This window comes from Palaemon carinicauda, chromosome 27 (genome assembly GCF_036898095.1).
Source record: "Palaemon carinicauda isolate YSFRI2023 chromosome 27, ASM3689809v2, whole genome shotgun sequence".
In the NCBI taxonomy this organism is placed as follows: domain Eukaryota; kingdom Metazoa; phylum Arthropoda; class Malacostraca; order Decapoda; family Palaemonidae; genus Palaemon; species Palaemon carinicauda.
Genome location: NC_090751.1, coordinates 76,880,854 through 76,902,890, shown reverse-complemented (window position 1 = coordinate 76,902,890; position 22,037 = coordinate 76,880,854). Strand labels below are relative to the sequence as shown.

The following is a 22,037-nucleotide window of genomic DNA, read 5'->3' as shown; positions in this document are numbered from 1 at the left end:
GAAATCGGTCACAGACTTAATAAAAATTTAACACTTTTCAGTGACCGCATATAGGCCTTCAGCAAATGGCTTAGTAGAGTCGCATAATAGGGAAGTAGTGTGAATTTTGCATTACTTAGTGGCTGATGACCCCCTTCATTGGCACGCCATGCTTCCTACAGCTGAGCTAGCTTTGAACATTGCATATACAGTAATGCTTCGCTCAGGGACACGCCTTTCTTTTTAGTGTATGGACAGGATCCTGTGTTACCATATACGGTTCTCATTAATTCGCAACAATTGTCAAATTATTCACCTGAGCAATACCATGTATATTTATTAAATCTATTGAGGAGAGTAATGAACACCACTGAAAGGTTTTTGAAAAGAGCTAATGAAAATCACAGCTCAAAGTATGATGGTCGGTTCAAAACCGCACGGGTAAAAGTATTTTTAGGCTCAAGCCATGTCGTCCTGATTGAAGGTTCCTATAATTAGCTTTCTAAGGGATATTTGCTACAGTGATATACCGAGAGAATTTACCTTTAGGTCTCCAGAATTGTAACTCCTGGCGCGAATATCCTTAAAATTTCTCTTAAGGATATCGCATAAATCAGGGGACGTATATCTTGATACAACACATAGCAATCTTCACCCCGAATAGCATTTTCATGTCGGGGGGGAAAGTGGCATAAATAGAAGGGGAGCCGCTATCAAGGTACCCTTCCTCCCGTACTACTATTGAGTATCCAGATGGCGCTGTATCCAAGATGGCGCCTTATTCCTATTGTTGTAGCGGTTTCACACGGTGGTTTTCCCTGTTGCTCTATCCTTTACGCTCGTTTTTTGAGGATTTATCATGCAATCACCAGCCTCTTCTGCCTCTGGAAAGTTGAGTATTTGTTCTTTACAGTGTATAATTTTTAGCTCCTGCCTCACAGTGAAATTAGAGTAATTTTAAAAGTTGTAGCTTCGCCTTCACCGGAGGCGCCATGGGCACTGTCATTCATAACGCATGTGTTATTTAGTTAGCTGAACGACTTTCCCGGCTATAATAGCATGAATATTTACGAAGCTATTCAGTTAAATATTTACTAGGAAGTTATATATTATGTTGATTGTATTCTTTAGAGTTTCGGTGATTTAGGTAACCGAACCTCGCCCACGCTAGGCTTCTTAGACTACGCACTTCAGTTTTGCATGATATAGATCGACATTCCTAGTTGTAATAGCATTAAAATATGAAGCTATGTAGGCATTTTATACTTGTAAAGATATATTGATTGCATATATTTCGTCTTCCTCTTCGATCGTATACGTTAGAGTTTCGGCGATTTAGGTAACCGAATCTCGCCCGGCGCCTGGCTAACTAGCCTAAGCGCTTTAGTATACTTTCATACATGTTCCCTGTTTACTCTCGTGTATCGTTTTATCAATTCATGCGGAGATAGATATATCCTAGAATTACTATATAAATCGATACTCGTCTCCTGTGGAGATTTAAGGGTAATCCCTCCTTCCCTCTGAGTGCCGCCATAGGCGACTACTGTATCTTGGTCTTGCCATAGAGTAGACACTCCGGCTTGACTAGGCTAGAGTTTTCTGTCTCTTACCCTTGCCGGCGGATAGCCGGCTTTGGGTTTTTGACAGAACCTCAGAGTACAGTAGTCAGTCTTTTGCCGGTGGCTGAGCAGCAGGGGGAGTAGTCACTCCCCTGCCGGCTTTCAGCTGCCGGCATAGGGAGCTATGCCTCCCTAGGCCGCACTTGAAGTGGTTGTATGATCCCACCACCTTTTCCCCTGCGTTCTGGAAGACTAGTCCTACGTTGGCAGACCCTAGGCTGAAGAATAGACATTCTTCTGTCGCCTAGAATGGCACCGACACTGAAACGATGTTTCTCTCCTGTTGAGAAGCAGCGGCAATCCTGCCGCCTCCTCCTAACACTGTTTCGGCAGACCCTAGACTGAAGAATAGATATTCTTCTGTCGCCTAGGACGGCACCGATATTAAAACAAAGTTTCTCACTTGTGTGGGAAAACGGCAACCTTGCCGCCTTCTTCCACACTTTATATAGGACCCTTTTCCCTGTCCCCCTCTGTGCTTTAGCGATGGCCTATCCATCGCAACCCTGTGACCGTCGTCCTGCAATCTCCCTGCTTGCCGGGTAGGTTGCGGGGCCCACCGGGCTCCTACATAAGCAGTCGCCTAGTCTCTCAGTCTTCCTTTATGGACGCATGGCTCCGGGAAAGGCTGTGTTGGCTGTGACGGCTGCCGGTGGGAGACCCCTGTTCTGTCGAGAGTTCTTCAGTCCTCTCTTGGACTGCCATCCACATAACCGGGGCCGGCAGTGACCGGCAGCGGTTTTGTGGTTGGATGGAAGCTTGAATGATTCATTCTTCCCTTTCATTTGAGCTCTCATTCTAGAGGAAGGCAGTAAGATCATATTCTTGCACCCTTAATAATTGTTAACAAACATTTAATAAGGCAGTCCTTCACTTCATGCTTTCTCTCTCTCTGTCAGCTAGTCCCACCAGGTACTAACCCAGTCAACAAAAGCCGTCTGTGCCGGTGCCGTCAGGTACTAGCTCGAACGGCAACATGCTGGCTGGGCTGATGCCGGCAGGTAAAAATGCAGCTGGCGAGACGCCGGCAAGATCCTGCCGCTAGGGGCTAGCCTAGCCGGCATCTAAACTACAGTATAAGATTATACAGTAGCCAGTATATTTGCAGTATAGATTATACTGCAGACAAAAAACTATAGTATATTGATATAAAGTGGTTATTTCCAACATACCCTGTGTATCCTTACGCAGTCTATTGTTGAGACCAATCATACACTGGAAGAAAGATTTCTTTCAACACACAGTTAACTAGACAGTTTACAATTTACCCTACATTATCAAAACCTTGGGAAAGGTTAGTGTTAAGCTACACTTCTTTACCCTTAGGGGTTAGAACCAGGGATGGGGAACCTGCGGCCTTAAGGCCGCATGTGGCCTTAAGGCCGCATGTGGCCTTCTGGACCATCAAGTGCGGCCTTCTACGGCCTTTGGTGTATGTACACTGTGTAGTGTATTTCTGCCTTGACACTGGATATTGTGTGTTTGAAATCATTCTACTGTATGTACACACATACACTACAAATATGTACATACAGACAATAGGAAAGTTGTGTTCAGTGTTGTACCTCCCAGAGAATGGATGCAAATTTTCTTTGAATTCAATGAATCCTAACTTAATACAACTAGCAGTTTTTCCTTGTAGCTGACAAGGAAAAACTGCTAGTTGCAGTGAGTGATTTAACGTATGATGGACGAGAGAGTTCCTGTTTTGTCCATCTCCTCACTGTGATCTATGTTAGTTTTACATGAATGGACAGGTTCCAGATTTTTGGCATAAAAATATTTTATTTGTGCTTTCACTGATTGTATGAACAACAGCTTCCCTTAGGTAACCTTAACGCAAGGACAAGAGGAACAGACATTTCAACAACTTCAATAAGCAATGTCGTGAAGGAGAACAAAATTTTACTTCCTTATTAGGATAAGTTTGCAATGATGGCGTTCTAGCTATGATGGCTAAAAACTAGGGATTTATTGAACATACTAAGAAAGCAAATAATTGATTTTTTTTAATGAAAACAGCTAAGTGTGTTTAAACAGATACAATTTTTTACTGGGATGTTGCATTTTTATGAGATGTGATTGTTTAAAAAGTACCTACTTCCCAGTATAAAATATTTGAAAAGGTTATATTGTTGATATTTATAAGCTATCTTTTCCAAAAGATTAATATTATTTTATTTATCACTTCAATACAAAGAACCTACTTGCTTAACTAAAGTAATTTGAAAATGACATGCTTTCGATATTATTTATTTACTTACGGTAGTTTGAAAACTACCCAAACTTGAATGAAATATTTTAAGATTTATTTTTCAATATAATACATCTACTGATTACTTGTATGAATAGTAAAAATTCAAATATTTGAAATTGTAATGCTTTAATTTTTTTAAACCTGTCACTTTTTCTTTAGATTACTAACAAATTACTTGGAGGATAAAATAACCAACAAAATTCTGTGCGGCCTTAAGGAGCATTGAGGAATTGCAAGATGGCCTTCATTCAAAAAAGGGTTCCCCACCCCTGGGTTAGACCTTTCCCTCGGGTTTCCTGAATAGGAAGACTCGGTTTTAATTTTGGGGGAGGTCACAGCAATTGGCTGGACAGGAAACACAAGTATGTGTCTTTCCTAATTCCTTTCTAGCTTGTCTATCCTAAGCTATACTGATTAAAATATTAATAGTAATATTTTATATATTTGTTTATCAGGTAAGATAAACTGTCGCATACTCATTTAATTTTCCTCTCTTTACAGAAGGACCAACTGAAGTGCCAAGTAGTCTTCTGCAATGTCAAGAGCAAAGACTTCTGTGGCCATGCAGAGTGCAGAGTTCATGCCTCCTGCACCACTTCCAAGGGATCTCTTCGGTACTGGGACCCCCGGGATTGCAAAATTTGCAAGGCCTTGGTTACCGAGGCTTTTGATGACCCCAAGTCAGCGGAGTCAAGGGATGCAGCACGAGAGAAGCTGCGCAGATGGGTTCGTGGCTTTCAGAAGAACGCCACGGGACCGTACCTTCCAAGCGAACGGATGGCGCTCCTTGCTGTTCCCAAAAGCGGGTATGGAAGCTGTCATACCCCAGCCATGACCTGAGATCCCTTGCGTCCAGATTGCTGCAGATACGGACGTCACCGACGCAATGCAAGGCGTGGAGGTTATCGAGCGTCTCCTGAGGAAGGAAGGATATTCATTGAGGACAGCATCGAGGATGTCAGGGTAACTGAGACGTTCGTCAGTCGCGGTATACCAGGCGAAGTGGGCTACCTTCACTAAGTGGTGCTCCTCGAAGAACATCAGGCCGTTAAGGTCCTCCATTCCCGAGATAGCAGACTTCCTGGTCTATCTTAGGGACGAAGTGGGCACGTCCATCCCAGCCATCAAAGGAGTCCGGGAAGCCATGGGACAAGTCTTCCTCCTGAGGGGCATCGACTTAGAGGCCTCCAGACATATCTCGATGCTCATCAAGAGCTTCAAGCAGTCGTGCCGCCCCCCCCCCCCCCCCCCCCCCCGACCGTTATAGAGTGCCCCAGTGGGATGTGGCTAGAGTACTGAAGATGCTTTCAGAACCTCCCTTCGAGCCACTCAAGGACATCTTAGACAAGGAGCTCACCCTCAAGACGGTCTTTCTGTTAGCTCTGGCATCAGCAAAACGAGTAGGTGAGATTCATGGGCTGTCTTACGAGGTCTCACACTCGAAGGAATGGCGAGAAGCTACCTTCAGATTCTTACCCTCCTTCGTAGCCAAGACTCAGAATCCGGCTGTTTGGGACCCCAAGTTTGTAGGATTCTCAGAGCCAGCTATCCCTCCTTCGGACAATCCGAAGGACTTGCTTTAGTGTACAGTCAGGGCGGTACGTAAGTACCTCGAGAGGACAGCCAAACTTCGCCCCGAAACCAAGAGTCTGTTCATCTGGTAAAGAAGCCAGTCTCCAAAAATACGATCTCCTTCTGGCTGCGGCAGGTGATCATGAGAGCCTACAGTAGTGCAGGGGTTCCTCTTCCGGGAAAGCCTAGACCCCACGACATTAGAGGACTAGTAGGTTGGCCAGGTCACCAGCCGCCCATTGAGATACTACCACTAGAGAGGTATTGGATCCTTTGACTGGTCAGACAGTAATGCATTGGATCCCTCTCTCTGGTCACGGCTTATTTTTTCTTTGCCTACACTTACACAGAATAGTCTGGCCTATTCTTTACATATTCTCGTCTTTCCTCATACACCTGACAACAATGAGATACTTAACACTTCTTCACCCAAGGGGTTAATTACTGTACTGCAATTTGTTCTGTGTACTTTCCTCTTGGTAAGGGTAGAAGAGACTCTTTAGCTATGGTAAGCAGCTCTTCTGGGAGAAGGACACTCCAAAATTAAACCATTGTTCTCTAGTCTTGGGTAGTGCCATAGCCTCTGTACCATGGTCTTCCACTGTCTTGGGTTAGAGTTCTCTTGCTTGAGGGTACACTCGGGCACACTATTCTATCTTATTATTTTTTTCTCTTCCTCTTGTTTTTTTGAAATGGTGTGTTGGGCAGGCTTAATAGAAGGGCCATGGATGCCTGGTGGTTTATCAAGAGGTTGTCTTTTCCTTTTTCTGACTTTTCTTCTCAAAACCATCCTTACTGTCCTCCCTTCAGTTGAAGTGGCTATCCTGGAGGGTATTTAGCCTTGCATGGTGTATCGGCTCCTCCATGTTGACCAGTTTTTCCGGCTTTTTACTATAGTCTATGGGTATCATCAATCACTTTATTTATAATTCTGTACATATTGTTTTTGTTATAATTCTTGTTGATCTAGTTTTTAAGTATGATGTCTCTTTTTTATTTCTATTAATTCTTATGCTGTGTGGAGACATTGAGTGAAATCCGGGACCAGTATGTCCTAGATTTCGTCAATGTCGTCTTCTGTATTGCAATATTCGTGGTCTTCATGCAAATATCCAAGACCTTACAGTTGCGTCCAGACAATATGATATTCTTTTGTGCTCAGAAACTTTGGTTTCTTATATGAGGCACTCATCTGAGCTCATTATAAGTGGTTTCAAAAAGCCAATAATGTTGAAATGTGATGCCATCCCTAGGGCCAGGGGAATGGCGGTGTATATTAGGACCGAGTACCCTGCTTCTCATAAGTCCTGCTATCATTGTGGATGTCATGAGATTCAGGTAATAAATGTTTGTGGTAGGCATAACAACTTTTATTTGTGTTCTATCTACCGGAATCCAGACATGGATGATTCTATCTTTGATTGTCTTCTTACCATTATGGCCAAGATACAAGAAGATGATAGAAAGGCTTCTTTTGTCTTTGTTGGTGATTTTAATGCTCACCATAGGGAGTGGTTAAGTTCTATCTCTCATACCGATCGCCATGGCTTAAGAGCTTTAGACTTTGCCTCTGAATCAGGCTGTGAGCAAATCATAAATGAAGCTACTCACAGGTCTGGTAATTGCTTGGACCTCGTATACACTGACTCCCCTGGCGTTATAACTTGTAAGGTTAGTTCTCCAGTCGGGACATCTGATCATGCCTTGATTTCATTATTAGTGAAAACTGAGCAGCCTGTCCCTGATATATCATATTTTTGTAAAATTTATATGAAATCCCAAGCAGACTGGAATGGGATTTTGCATGATCTTTTGTGCTTGAATTGGTCACAATTATATAATAGTGTAGATCCTGTTGTCCCTTTGAATGAGAATCTAGCCAACATAATTGATAGCGTATCCCTTCCTGTGTGCTAAGGTACCGAGTGAAGGACAAACCGTGGTTCAATGATGATTGTAGACGTGCTTATTTGGAGAAGTAGGAGGCCTATCACCTTTGGAAGGGTAACAGATCAGATTTGACCTGGAACAACTATACTCAACTTCGAGCTTTTGCTCAGAGAGTTTATGCCTCAACTGAAAAGGAGTACAATTTAACCATAAAAGAAACCCTTTCTGGTACAACTCAGGTACATAAATGGTGGTCTACCCTTAAATCTGCACTCTTTGGCGTAGATGCAACAGTTCCTCCTTTACTTAAACCAGATGGCTCAGTCACTCACTGTCCAAAGGAAAAGGCAACCCTTTTGGCTGATGTTTTTGAGAGTAAACAGAGTAATGAAAAACTTGAACTTCCTCATTCCTGTTTTCCCGAGGCTAAACTAACTAGTTTAGCTTTTCGATCTCGTGAGATTAAAGCTATGTTGGTGGACCTTGATGCTTATGGAGGTGTAGACCCAAATGGTATTTTTCCTTTGTTTTTCATAAAGACAGCAGATTTCTTAGCCCCAAAGTTATCTGTTATTTTGCGCAAGTTAGCAAGAAGAGGAGCTTTTAGCACTTGTTGGAGAATTGGTAATTTTACTCCTCTATGTAAATGTGTTTGTGGTAGCTCAAGTTCCACTGATGACCTCCCAATTTCCATAGCTCCCATATTATTTAAAGTTTTTGAACGTCTTCTGACAAAACGTCTTAATATGTTTGCTGAAGGTAATCATCTATTCCCTAGTTTGCAATTTGGTTTTTGTAAAGGCCTTGGAGCATGTGATGCCCTTCTTACAATCTCCAATGCTGTACAGAAATCCCTTTATTGTGGTCAGGAAGTTGTATGATTGGCCTTGATTTTAGTGCTGCCTTTGACCGTGTTAATCATGAGGCACTTTTTTTCAAACTCAGACAGTTGGGAGTGGGTGGGTCATTTCTTAGCATTATTATTGATTTTTTAAGTAATAGATCTCAAAATGTTGTTGTTGATGGGCACCATAGTGATTATAGGAATGTGATATCCGGTGTTCCACAGGTTAGTGTTCTTGGCCCATTACTTTTCATACTATATACACATGACATGTGGTTTGGCCTAGAAAACAAGCTTGTTGCATATGCAGATGATGCTACTCTCTTTGCATCAATTCCATCCCCTGAATGTAGATCTGGGGTTGGTGAATCCCTTAATAGAGATTTAGCTAAAATTAGTGCATGGTGCAAATTATGGGGTATGAAGTTGAATCCCAGCAAAACTCAAAGTATGATTGTAAGTAGGTCAAGGACGGTGGCTCCTCAACATCCAGATCTCAGTATTGATAATGTTTCTTTAAATTTATGGCTTTCAAAACTTTAGGTGTGATTCTCGACAGCAAATTTACTTTTGAGAAACATATAAGGTCTGTTTCTTCTTCAATTGTACAAAAAATTGGCTTATTGAGAAAGTCTTTTAAGATTTTCGGTGATCAATCTATTCTGAAGAAGTGTTTTAATTCTTTCATTCTACCTTGTTTTGAGTATTGTTCTCCTGTCTGGTCTTCAGCTGCTGATTCTCATCTTAATATGTTGAACAGAAACTTACGGTCTATTAAATTTCTTATTCCTGATCTAGATATTAATCTCTGGCACCGTTGTTCAATTAGCTCATTATGCATGTTGCATACGATTTTTCATAACTCTGACCATCCTTTACATTCAGATCTCCCAGGACAATTCCATCCTGTTCGTAATACTAGGCAGGCAGTTAATTCTAATTGCCAGGCCTTCTCCATCATGAGGCTCAATACTACGCAGTACTCTAGAAGTTTTATTCCAGCTGTTATCAAGTTGTGGAATGATCTTCCTAATCGGGTAGTTGAATCAGTAGAACTTCAAAAGTTCAAAGTTGGAGCAAATGCTTTTTTGTTGACCAGGTGGACATGAGTCTTTTTATAGTTTATATATGACATTTTTTTTTGACGTTGTTTAATAGTTTAAATATGACATATCTGTTTTGACGTTGTTACTTTTTTTTAGATTGATTTATTGTTAATTTATTCTCTTCATTTATTTATTTCCTTATTTCCTTTCCTCACTGGGCTATTTTTCTCTGTTGGAGCCCCTGGGCTTATAGCACTTTGCTTTTCCAACTAGGGTTGTAGCTTGGACAGTAATAATAATAATAATAATGGACATCCATCAAGAGGAGAGGATGTCTGAGGTGTCTTCAGCCACCGAGAATGACCTTCTAGCGGAAGGTCTGGAAGAGGAGTCCACCTTGACTCCTGAAAATGATGAGGTTGAATCGGAATCCCTTCCGTCAGTTTCGGCTCGACATCTTCTGCCCCTCCATCAGATGACATGAGACAGGCCCTGGCCAATCTCACTGCGTTGATGAAGAGTCTTCGCAAACAAGGCGAAGAAAGGGAGGTGAAATTGGAGAGACGAATTGCTCAACTCGCATCCCGTGGGTCTCACAAGAGACTCAGGGTTCATGATCTCCCAACTTTCTCTGACGTTAATCCCTGGAGGTATGCAGAATACATGCCTATTACTAATGGCAAGATTTTTATCTCAGAGAAGTTGGGGACCGTTCCTATTGAAGATGTTGAGTTCTGGCCCAGTTTTCAATCCTACCCAGACTGCTTTGTCCGGCTGAAGCTAGAACCAGCATCAAAGGAAGAGTCGGAACCTAAGGAGGTCATAGTATTTGACCATGATAAGGCTCAGGCTCTTTTGTCAAGTAGCCTGAAGCAGATGGGCTACACTAACTCTAAAGTGTCAGCCCTTAGCAAAAAGCATCCCACCTTTCTTGCTCCAGCTTCGATAGCCTTTCCTTTTACGTCAAAGGCTTTTAAAGCTGTAATTAAGACAATAGAGACAGGCAGACCTTGCCCTACACTCGATGAGTGTAGACCATTATCTCTAGCCCTTCCCATGGAAGATAAGGACTGGAAGGAAGTCCACCTTACCTTCTCAGTTGGGAAGTTGGAGGCAGATATCGCTGGACGTCAGTTCAGCGAAAATCTCCCTAAGCTGTCTGACTTTCTCTTGCATAGGGAGCAAGAGACAAAAGAGAGACTGGCTGCATCTCTATATCTGCAGAACTGTATAGAGATGACGGCAGGCATTAACAAAATCCCAGATATGAACATGCTCATGGCCAAAATGCATTTGGCTACCTTGGTCAAGGACCTGTATGGCTTTATCAAAGCCAGAAGAGCATGTAGGGAGTTTGTGTTTGCTTCCACAACAGTATAGCACGAACCCAGGAATCTGAGCTTCCAATATCTGGGGTAAGGACCTCTTCCTGAGTAAAGCGGTCAAGGAAGTTGTGGACAGGGCTGCCACGGAGAATAGAAACCTTCTCCAGAAGTGGGGCATGTCAGCGAAGAGGAAGTCTTCTCCAGATGAGGGTTCCCAGCCTAAAAAGAAGACAAAAAGACCTAGGTTACTCTCTCGGCCTGCCAGACAACGACAACAACAACATCCCACAGTTGCCATGACCGCGATGCCCCAGATGGTGGCTCAACCCCCAACAACCTACCAGATGGTGCCTCAGCAGCTGGTTGCCCAGTCACCAGCGTTCAACCCTGCTTTCGAGAGGCAGACCACTACCTTTCGTCCCAAGGGTAGAGGGTCTAAACGGGGCTCCTCTAGATACCCCCCAAGAGGTAAAGGCGGTAAGGGAGAATGCAGTCAAGGAGGTAAATCCTCCGGAAAGCAGAAGCAATGAGTTTCTTCAGGTAGGAGGGAGGCTCCAACAATTTCAGGATCGTTAGACCTTCGATCCTTGGGCCCACAGCTTAATCAAGAACGGACTTGGATGGAGCTGGAGTGAGGCTTTACCATCATTTCCTCAATTCTTCCAACACTCCACCCATGTACTGGAAGAATATACCATAGAACTATTGAGCAAGCGGGTGATAAGGAGAGCAAAGTCCATCAAATTCCAAGGAAGACTGTTCTGTGTTCCCAAGGACTCAGACAAACTCAGAGTCATTCTGGACTTGTCGCCACTCAACAAGTTCATAGAAAACAACAAGTTCAGGATGTTAACCCTTCAACACATAAGGACCCTGTTACCAAAAGGGGCGTACACAGGCTCGATAGACCTGGCAGATGCCTACTGGCATATTCCAGTCAACCGCCCCCTCTCCTTCTACCTAGGATTCAGGCTACAGAAGAAGAAGTACGTCGTCAGAGCCATGCCCTTCGGACTAAACATAGCCCCAAGGATTTTCACGAAAATTGCAGACACAGTCGTTCAACAATTGTAGCGTACCAGGACGACTGGCTGGTGTGGGCAGCATCCAGGACGGAGTGTATGCAAGCATCCAAGAAAGTGATCCAGTTCCCTGAACATCTGGGATTCAAGATCAACGTCAAAAATTCTCGACTATCTCCAGTTCAAGAGTTTCAATGGCTCGGAATCTTTTGGAACTTAAAGTCACACCGTCTCTCCATTCCCCCAGGGAAGAGAAGATAGCAGGATCTGTCAAGAGACTACTGAAATCCGACAGGATCTCAAGACACCAACAGGAAAGAGTACTGGACTCTCTCCAGTTTGCATCAGTGACAGACCCAGTGCTAAGAGCACAGCTAAAAGATGCGTCAGGAGTCTGGAGAAGATGCGCATCAAACGCTCGAAGAGATCTTAGAAGACCGATACCGACCCTACTACGATCACTTCTCAAGCCATGGTCGAAGGCCAAGAACCTAAAGAGGACCGTGCTCTTGCAACCACCTCCACCATCAGTCACCATCCATACGGATGCCTCAAAGGAAGGATGGGAAGGTCACTCCCATCAACGGAAAGTCCAAAGGACCTGGTCTTCTCTATTCAAGACCTTCCACATCAACGTTCTGGAGGCCATGGCAGTCTTTTTGACGCTGAAGAAACTCTCCCCTCGCAAATCAGCCCATATCAGACTGGTCCTGGACAGTGAGGTGATAATGAGATGTCTGAATCGTCAAGGCTCGAGTTCGCCCCAAATCAACCAAGTGATTTTGTCCATTTTCCACCTGGCGGAAATGAAGAGAGGGCATTTGTCAGCAGTTCACCTTCAAGGTTCCGCATTGTGATGGCGGACGCTCTATCCCGGCTCACGCTGATAGAGTCAGAATGGTCCCTAGACGCAGACTTATTCTTCTTCAGATCGACCTCTTCGCAATGAGCGACAAGAAGAAGCTACCTCGTTATGTGGCTCCATACGAGGACCCTCTAGCGGAAGCGATGGATGCCATGTCCCTCGACTGGAACAGATGGAACCGTATCTACCTGTTCCCTCCGACCAATCTCTTAATGAAGGTCCTCAACAAGCTGAGATCCTTCCGGGGAACGGCAGGTCTAGTGGCTCCCAAGTGGCCAAAGAGCAACTGGTTCCCTCTTGTATTGGAACTGAAGCTGAGGCTGGTCCTTCTTCCGGACCCAGCACTGTCTCAACAGGTCCAGAAGTCGACTGTCTTCGCTTCATCACAAAGAACCCAAAACCTTCTTTTCATGATTTTCTCTCCTTAGCAGTAAAGAAAAGATTTGGGATCTCAAAAGGCAGTATAGACTACTTAGAAGAATATAAGTCTAAGTAAACCAGAAGACAATATGAATCATCTTGGAAAAACTGGGTTGCTTTCATCAAAGCAAAAGGACCAAAAGAAATCTCAATGGATTTCTGTCTGTCCTTCTTTATCCACCTTCATAGACAAGGTCTGGTAGCCAACACGATAACTACATGTAAGTCGGCTCTGACTAAACCTCTACTATACGCCTTCCAAGTAGACCTGTCAAATAAAATCTTAAACAAGATCCCTAAGGCACATGCTAGACTTATGCCTGCAGCTCCTCCGAAGCCCATTCCATGGTCCTTGGAAAAGGTCCTACACTATGCTTCAACAGTGAACAATGAAGATTGCTCTCTGAAAGACTTGGCTCAAAAAGTAATTTTCCTTTTTTCCATAGCCTCGGGGGCCAGAGTTAGTGAAAAAGTGGCCCTATCCAGAGATGAGGGCCATATTCAGTTCACAGAAGCGGGAGAACTGAATCTTTTTCCTGACCGAACATTTCTCGCTAAGAACGAGCTACCCACCAAGAGATGGGGTCCCCGGAGAATCTGCCCTCTGAAGGAAGGTGTCTCGCTGTGTCCAGTGGAATGTCCAAAGGTCTATCTTCGAAGAACTTCAGACTTCATGGGAGGACAGCTCTTTAAAGGAGAAACTTCAGGATCATACTTATCCCTAAAACAACTGAGGGCGAAGATCACCTATTTCATTCGCAGAGCGGATCCTGACAGTACACCCGCAGGTCATGATCCAAGGAAAATTGCTTCCTCACTGAACTCTTTTCCAGTATGTGGACTTTGACCGTCTTCGCTCATGCACTGGATGGAAGTCATCCAGAGTGTTCTACAAGCATTATGCGAAGCAAGTGCATGAACTCAAGCATTACGTGGTGGCAGCAGGTAGTGTACTAAAACCTGTCGTCTAGTGCTGCGCTGAACAGTTAATTGGTTGGGACGATCAATTTTACGAATGAAGGTGTTGACACCTCCCAGTGGAAGTGAGTGTCACCATGGTAACACTAAGGACTGTTCAAATTATTTGAGGTGAAGAAACATATACAGTAGATAACACTTGTGCCGTGTGTACTTACACAGTGTGAATAGATTACAACACCACCTAGGCCAGGTAATATAAAGCATCCTATTGGTAAATTACATCTCACTGCTGTTAACATGCCTCTCAAGTTAAATTTGGTGCCACTCACCAAAAAGGCATCTCCTCTCTTATCTAAATCTGCCACACCTCGGATGATAAGCCCACAGCTTTCATCTCAGGTAGCATCATTGCAAGATTTAGGGGAGGAATCCCCTGCTAGAGAGCTATTGGATGCACCTGCCATAATGAAGGTGCATAATCCTAATGACTCTCTATATTTCAATCGAAAAAGAGGGAGACCACCATCCCTTTCCCCTCCAATGAGAAGTGCAAAATCACCTATTGCTATAGGCACATTATTTTTTCTGAAAAAGATAATGAACCTTCAACAAATTTAAATCAAATAAAAATTCAAGTCGAGGTTCACCATTTCCCTCAAGAATTAGGTGAAAAGAGCATTGAAAAGGTAAATGTAAAACCTAATTTATCAAGACCCTCTCCAAAGAACCCAACAGGGAATCAAAAATTACCAATGGGAATACATCATCCAAGTTGGCTTCCAGAAATAATCCCTAGTTTTCTCCTCCATTTTGCAATGGAACTGTCAGGGTTTAAGGGCCAAATATGAAGAACTTGAGTTCCTCATTCATGAGCATTCCACTATAGTTGTATGTCTTCAGGAGAGCAAGCTTGATACTAATACTCTATGTCCTCAAGAGTATGTTAGCTATAGGACACCATATGATCAACAAACAGGGAGCCATGGCGAAGTCTTACATATGTCCCCAAGATGTTTCCCAAATATCCTTACCCATTTTTACCCCTTTGCAGGCAGTGGTTGAACAAATTAATGTAGGGAGAAAATACACAATTTGCTCTCTTTATGTGCCTCCTAATTACATTTCATATAATGATTCAGTAGAGCTAATTCAATACACTCAACCTTTTCACTTTTTGTGGGATTTGAATTGTAGACATCCTTTATGGGGCGATGTTTTAGCAAACACAAGGGGCAACATTATATCATCAATTGTGAAAAGGAAGATATGGGACTACTTAATATAGGAGAGCCCACACATTTTCATGTTCAGACAGGTGCTTTGTCGTGCATTGACCTATCAATCACAAGCTCTCATTGCTCTCTCGATTTCGATTGGAGGACATGAGATGATTGGCATACTAGTGATCATGCATCATTCATTATAAACACCAACAGTGGTCTACCTCTACAGCAATCCCCAGGATGGAATCTTGACAAGGCAACAGATTTCATGAGCTGTACAAAATTGAATGGATTGTAGAACAGTTTGAGAATATTGATGATGCCATAGACTTGCTGAATGGAACCCTTTGTATAGCAGGAGTCAAGGAAATTATTATTATTATTATTATTATTATTATTATTATTATTATTATTATTAGCCAAGCTACAACCCTAGTAGAAAAAGCAAGATGCTATAAGCCCAAGGGCTTCAACAGGGAAAAATAGCCCAGTGAGGAAAGGAAACAAGAAAATAAATAAACAGAATAAGTAATGAAAAATTAAGCTAAAATATTTAAAAAAAAAACATTAACAACATTAAAACAGATAATTCATATATAACTATAAAAAGACTTGTATCAGCCTGTTCAACATAAAAACATTTGCTGCAACTTTGAGCTTTTAAAGTTATACTGATTCAACTACCTGAATAGGAAGATCATTCCACAACTTGGTCATAGCTGGGATAAAACTTCTAGAATACTGTGTAGTATTGAGCCTCATGATGGAGAAGTACTGACTATTAAAATTAACTACTTACCTAGTATTACGAAGAGGATGAAATAACAGGGTTATTCAAACGATGACCAGTCCCCTGATGGTCTTCAGAACTAACTGCCCTGCACAGAGCTTCAAGAAAGTCTTTTACTCGATTGAGCAGACACTCTACTAAGGAGAATTTAATTTTATACAAGAAATTTAGAGCACAGTTCCGTCGTCTCGTGAAAGAAGAAAGGAGCTGGTCTTGGGTGTCTTTTGTTTCATCCATTAACAGTAGAACACAACCATCTTCTGTGTGGAGGAAAGTAAAAAAGACACCACCAGTGGTGAAAGTGAATGGTCAGTATGTGACTTGAGCAACTGAGGCTAGCTATGCATTAGGTTATCCTTTCTCCAATGTAGGAAGCAAGTGCAAAGTAGCCACTGGTTACCAGTTTAGAAGCAATGAAGAATGGAAAATGCTAAATTTTACAACAGAAAAGGAGGAATCCCATAATAATCCATTTACCAAAAGGGAATTTGATTCTGCACATGCTAATTGCAACAATACAGCCCCTGGTCCTGATGGAATTCCGTATGCAATGATTAAACATGTACCTGTTAATACCAAGTTATTTCATTTAAGCATTATGAACAGAATATGGCATGATTAAAGTTATCCAAGTGTTTGGGAACTAGCCATTATTTTAGCATTTTTAAAACCTGGTAAGGTTAAGTTTTTAGCAGCAAACTGCCGACCAATTGCATTGACATGTTTATGTATGATCATGGAGAAGATGGTCAATGTAGTACCTGGAGAAGAAAGGTATTTTATAACCTAGCCAGTGTGGATTGAGGAAAATGCATTCAACAACTGATGTGTTTATATGACTTGAGTCCTCTATTTGTAAAGCCCTTCAAAACAGCACTGTGTAACAGTCTTTTTTGACCTCACAAAGGCATATGACACTGCAGGGAGATATGGTATACTTAAAATTATTCATAATTTAGGATTGAGAGGAGAGCTACCATTGTTCATTCAAGCATTTATTTCACATATATTTTTTTTAAATTAGTTATGGTTGTGAAATATGCTCTCTAGCCACCCCAAGTCGACTAAAGATTTTTTATTCTATACACCATACTGGTATCAGATTGGCCACTGGAGCCTTTAGAACTTCACCTATCCCAAGCCTCCTTATTATGGTGAAGAGTTACCTTTAGAGCTTGACAAAGTCTTACATTGTTTTCTATTGGTTTAGGTTGCAAAAGCTCCCTAATTCTTTAGCTTTTCAGACTGCACGCCTTGTAAGGCACTCAGCATTCCTTGAGATGCATGCTAAATCTCAATCTTAGGGTTTTTGGGTGAAACAATTATTGAACAGTCTTAATGTAATTAGAAGTAAGGTGCTTCCATTTAAAATATCATCAACCCCTCCGTGGAAATTACCTGAGATATCTTTTTGTAAATATTTCATTGGTGTCAAAAAGAATATGACTGACTTGGAAGCCAGATCTTTTTTATGGAACATGTTGTAGAACATGGGGAAGCATCTTTTGTATATACCGATGGCTCCAAATCTGATGCTGGAGTACATAGCAATGGTCAAAATTGTATAGGTGCACATCCTCCAACTGGTTCCCTCTTTACTGCCGAACTGTATTTTAAACTAACCGCTACTGAGAAAATACCGTTGGAGGAGGGTAATTGTACCATTTTTAATGATTCAAGGAGTGTCCTTCAATCCCTAGAAGTTTTTAATTCTAGTAACCTGTTAGTTTTAAAGATTTTAGAATGGCTTTTCATTATTGGACTGAGTGGTATAACAGTTCAATTTTGTTGGGTCCCAGTACATGTAGGTGTGTCTGGGAATGAGAAGGCAAATTCACTGGCATAGAATTCTGCATCCGAGTTGCTACCAAGAAGGTATCCCATTCCTTGTAAATCATTACAAGGAATTGTATTATAATAATTGGCAACAGCACTGGGATAGTCTAGAAGGCAATAAATTAAGAGAAATTACAAATATCATACCTCCTGGGAGGTATTACATGATGCCCCGAAAGTGGGAGACGTCTCTTTGTCGTCTTCACATGGGTCACACTCAGTTGACTCACAGTTTTCTGCTAAATTGCCAACAACAACCATATTGCAACGACTATTTGGTACCATTAGCAGTGAAACATTTGTTGATCCATTGTCCCACTTATAGTACTGAAAGAAATGAGACATCTGTTTGAGGCTGCAGGTTCATCCTTGCCAAGATTTTCGGACATGATGTGTTGTACCATACTAGTGGTATTTCTAAATTTATTTCAGAAACAGGTGTTTTGGAGGCTATTTAATTATTATAAGGATCTTTTTGCTTTTATTTTTATAAACCAAATTACCATTTATTTATTTATAACAAATAATATCGCAGTCAATGACCCTAGATGTCAAGATACCAAATAATTGATAATCAATCAATCAATCAATCGGATATATACATCAAAGGTCAATGGATTGCATGTGTAAATGAAGCTAGAATTTTAGGTTTGATGTTTTATTTTATGCTTACGTGAGTTCCTCACATAAAGGCATTAAAAGCTAAATGTCTTGAGGCTCTGAATCTTTTTAAAGTATAACCTATACATCATGGGAGGGGGGGAGGGTCAGATCACAAAACTATTTCAAAATTATACAAGTCCTTAATTTTTTCCAAAATTAAGTTGTTGGTGTAAAATATACTCTTCAGCCGCCACAATTATACTAAAGATATTAGATTCTATGCATCCTGCTGGTATTAGATTGTCCACAGGAGCGTTTAGAACTTCGCCTATCCTAAGTCTCCTTGTTGACGCTGGAGAATTACCCTTAGACCTTTAACAAAAATCATCTATTGTTCGGTATTGGTTTAGGTTGCAAAGACTTCCTAATTCTTTAGCCTTTCATACTGTAAACTTTGTAAGGCATTGTAGATATCTTGAGTTACATCCAAAATGTCCTCAGCCTTATGGTTTTTGGGTAAAACAGTTAATAAACAGTCTTGATATAGCAAGAAATAGAGTTCTCCCATTTAGGATATCACTAACCCCTCCATGGAAATTACCATAGATATTTTTCTTAAATATTTTATTGGTATAATAAAGAACATGATTGAATTAGAAGCCAGTTCTCTCTTATGGAACATATGGAACATAGGGAATCAAATTTTGTATATAATGATGGCTCTGAATATTATGTTTGCGCTGGATTTGGAGTATAAAGTAGTTCTTTTAACTGTAGCGGTGCACTTCCTCTAGTATCTTCCATATTTACTGCCAAACTATATTGCATACTAACCGCTATTGAGAAAATAGCATTAAAAGAGGAGGGTGATTTTACCTTTTTTTTAGTGATGTAAGAGGTGTCTTATAAGCTTTAGAAGTTGTCAATTCTAGTAACCATTTAGTTTTAAAGATTTTAGAGTGGTTTTTAATTATTGGCCTGAAAGGTATAACAGTTCGGTTTTCCTGGGTTACGGCACACATAGGTGTGTCTCAAAAAGAGGAGGCAGATTCACTGGCAAAGAATGCTGTAGCCGAGTTGCTACCAAGAGGGTATCCTATTCCCAGTAATGATTTTTTAAATACCATTAAGAATTTTATTTATAATAATTGGCAACACCAATGGAATACTTTAGCGGAAATTATGTTGAGGGAAATAAGTGATGTTACATCCCCTTTGAGGTATAATGGGATGCCCTGAAAGTGGGAGAATACTCTTTGTCATTCTCCGGATCGGTTACACTTGCATGACACATTGATTTTCTACTGGCTGGCCAACACCAACCATTTTGCGACGACTGTTTGATGCCCTTGACAGTGAGGCATTTGTTGACTGAATGCCTCGCTTATAGCACAGAAAGAAATAGATATTTGTTTGAGGCTCGAGGTGAGGGATGGCATGTTCATCCTTGCCAAGATCCTTAGACATAATATGTCGTACAATGCTAGTGGCATTTTTAAATTTATTTCAGAAGCAGGTCTTTTGAATACTATTTAACTTTTATAACATATTTTTTTTTATGGTTTAAATTGAATATTTTTTGCTCTTTATTTATGATAAACGGTATTGGCGTAAATGACCTTTGATGTCAGGATGCCAGAAAACTTCAAATCATTCTTTCATTCATTCAACGACCTTTGATGTCAGGATGCCAGAAAACTTCAAATCATTCATTCATTTAAAGTTGTGAATTCAGTTCTCGCTTTTAGTCTTCATTGATGGCTTGTCCAAGCCGAATTTGTAAAGACTGAGGCTGAAAACTCTCACCACTTGTTTCATACATATGTATATCCCTATAACAGGCCTATAATTTTAGTTGGTAATGGTATGAACGTGTCTAGTAGATCATATGGAAACTGGTAGAAATTGATACCAATTACCAAAAGGTTGGCCATCGCTATCATATATGTATGCATATACTTGTTATTTTGTTTATTCTATTGTTATTAATATTTTATTTTCTTCTCTTTTCATTTGTTTATTGTAGATAGGCATTTTATTGCAAAAAGTCTGCTTTCAAAGACAATGGCTTTTAGGCTTGTATTGAATGATTATGAAATGGCCTCTCAGACCAAGATTACTTACTGCTCTTATCTCTTCTTATTCACTCCCACCCTCCTAATCCCTTCAGTTAATAAAAGGAAGTAAGCTCATTTGGTAGGTAAAGTAGGTTTTCTTACATACAGAGTAATTATTGTTTTGCTTGTCTTTAACAAGTACTGTAGGTCATTGCCTAGACTGGTGAAGAGGCAAAATTGAAGGTAAAGGGTTTGTGTCTATAAAACAAGAAACAAATTTAGATGCACTTTTTTATCAACATAATTCTTCAGAAGTATTATTGGTAAATAGAATAATTAATAGTCATTAATAACCAAATATGCCTAATTATATTTGTTTTATCAGTGAATTTGAATAAATTTTGTATTTTATTAGCCTGTTAAATTTGGTCTGTCTTCCTGCTTATAGGTGCTAAACTTGGTAACCATGAACTCACAAGATGTATTGGAAACTATTTTATGAAAGGTGGCTATATGGAATTTGACATTTTAAGTTCAGCTACTGGTGAACCTGTCATTGCTGAGCCACATATTACATCTATATCAATTGATGAATCATGCAGGTAAATGTTATGTTTTTAAAAGGAGAAAGTAAACCATTTCTTCTCTGAAAACTATTAGTGTACTTTGTTATGGGAAGGGCCCATATTAATTAGAGAATGCCTTTATGTAGTCACTCTGCTCCATCACTGAATACCACGTGACAGGTGAAAGGGCTTGCCAACTGACAATTTTTTTTACCTTTGACTCAAAATCTCACATACTTTTTCTATTGCTTATTTTTTCCTTAACGTCCATATTTTATCAACCCTATCTCCCATCTTGCTGTCGAACCTCTTACCCTCTTTTCACTGTTTAGATATTAGGGAAGGAATACCATTGCTGGTATTAGTTTTTTTTTTTTTTCAAACCAGTAGTGAGATCTGTGATGGTTTTGCAAACTACCCAATAATGTTTGGAACAAAGGAGTGTAAGTATTTCCATATAGGCATAAACAACTATCACTTTCAAAGGAAAAATTTGGCTCTCAGTTTGAAGGGTTTTTCGAGATAGGACTCTGGGGATTATGTTCGGTTTCCATGCCACTATGATTAAAGTGTAGATGATTGTAATCTTGAAATGCTCTCATTACCAACAAGTGGGTTTGGTTTACACTTGAGCCCATCTATTCAGTCTCCTCACTGTAGGGTAGGGACTTTGCATTTTGGAATCGGGTCTCACAGGTGTCATTGGTGGAGGAAGTAATTCCATGAGAGGTTATTGGGGTCTCTTTATGGATGTCAGACAGACTAAAATTTTCTTCGTCTTAAGAGGCCCAGCTGGACAAAAAACACAAAATACTAAAAAAAATTTGCTGACCTTCGTATGGCAATGGAGAGTGCGTATACGAAATATTTTGTCAAAATCCTTTTACTTTCATAGTTACAGAGATATTAGAAAAAGTAACTCAATAAACCATAAACATTGATCCCTACAAAAAAATGCAGTATTTCTTCTGTTATCGTAAACTATGATGATTATCACATTTTGATATAAAACAAACTGGGACCAATTGCATCTATATATATTCCATGAGTCACAAGACGAAATATTACATCCTTTGAACTTATAGTGCACAAACCTCAGAAAGAGTACACGTTTGAGTTTGACCCCTGACCTTCACTTGCTTTTGTACGTCTTGTTTTTCTTTGTTTCAGCAAGAATTTCATCATACCAAAGAGGAGAA

General features: G+C 40.8%; 1 protein-coding gene across 5 annotated transcripts in view; it reads left to right on the top strand.

Annotated features, from left to right (window-relative positions):
- The window catches only part of LOC137620760 (TGF-beta-activated kinase 1 and MAP3K7-binding protein 1-like), an 827,205-nt gene that overhangs the window by 436,113 nt on the left and 369,055 nt on the right, over window positions 1–22,037 (top strand). For all 5 annotated transcript variants that reach the window (XM_068351167.1, XM_068351165.1, XM_068351166.1 and 2 more), the window contains one exon: window positions 20,721–20,874. In XM_068351167.1, the coding sequence (XP_068207268.1) occupies window positions 20,721–20,874 (154 nt within the window). The remainder of the gene's footprint in view (window positions 1–20,720; window positions 20,875–22,037) is intronic.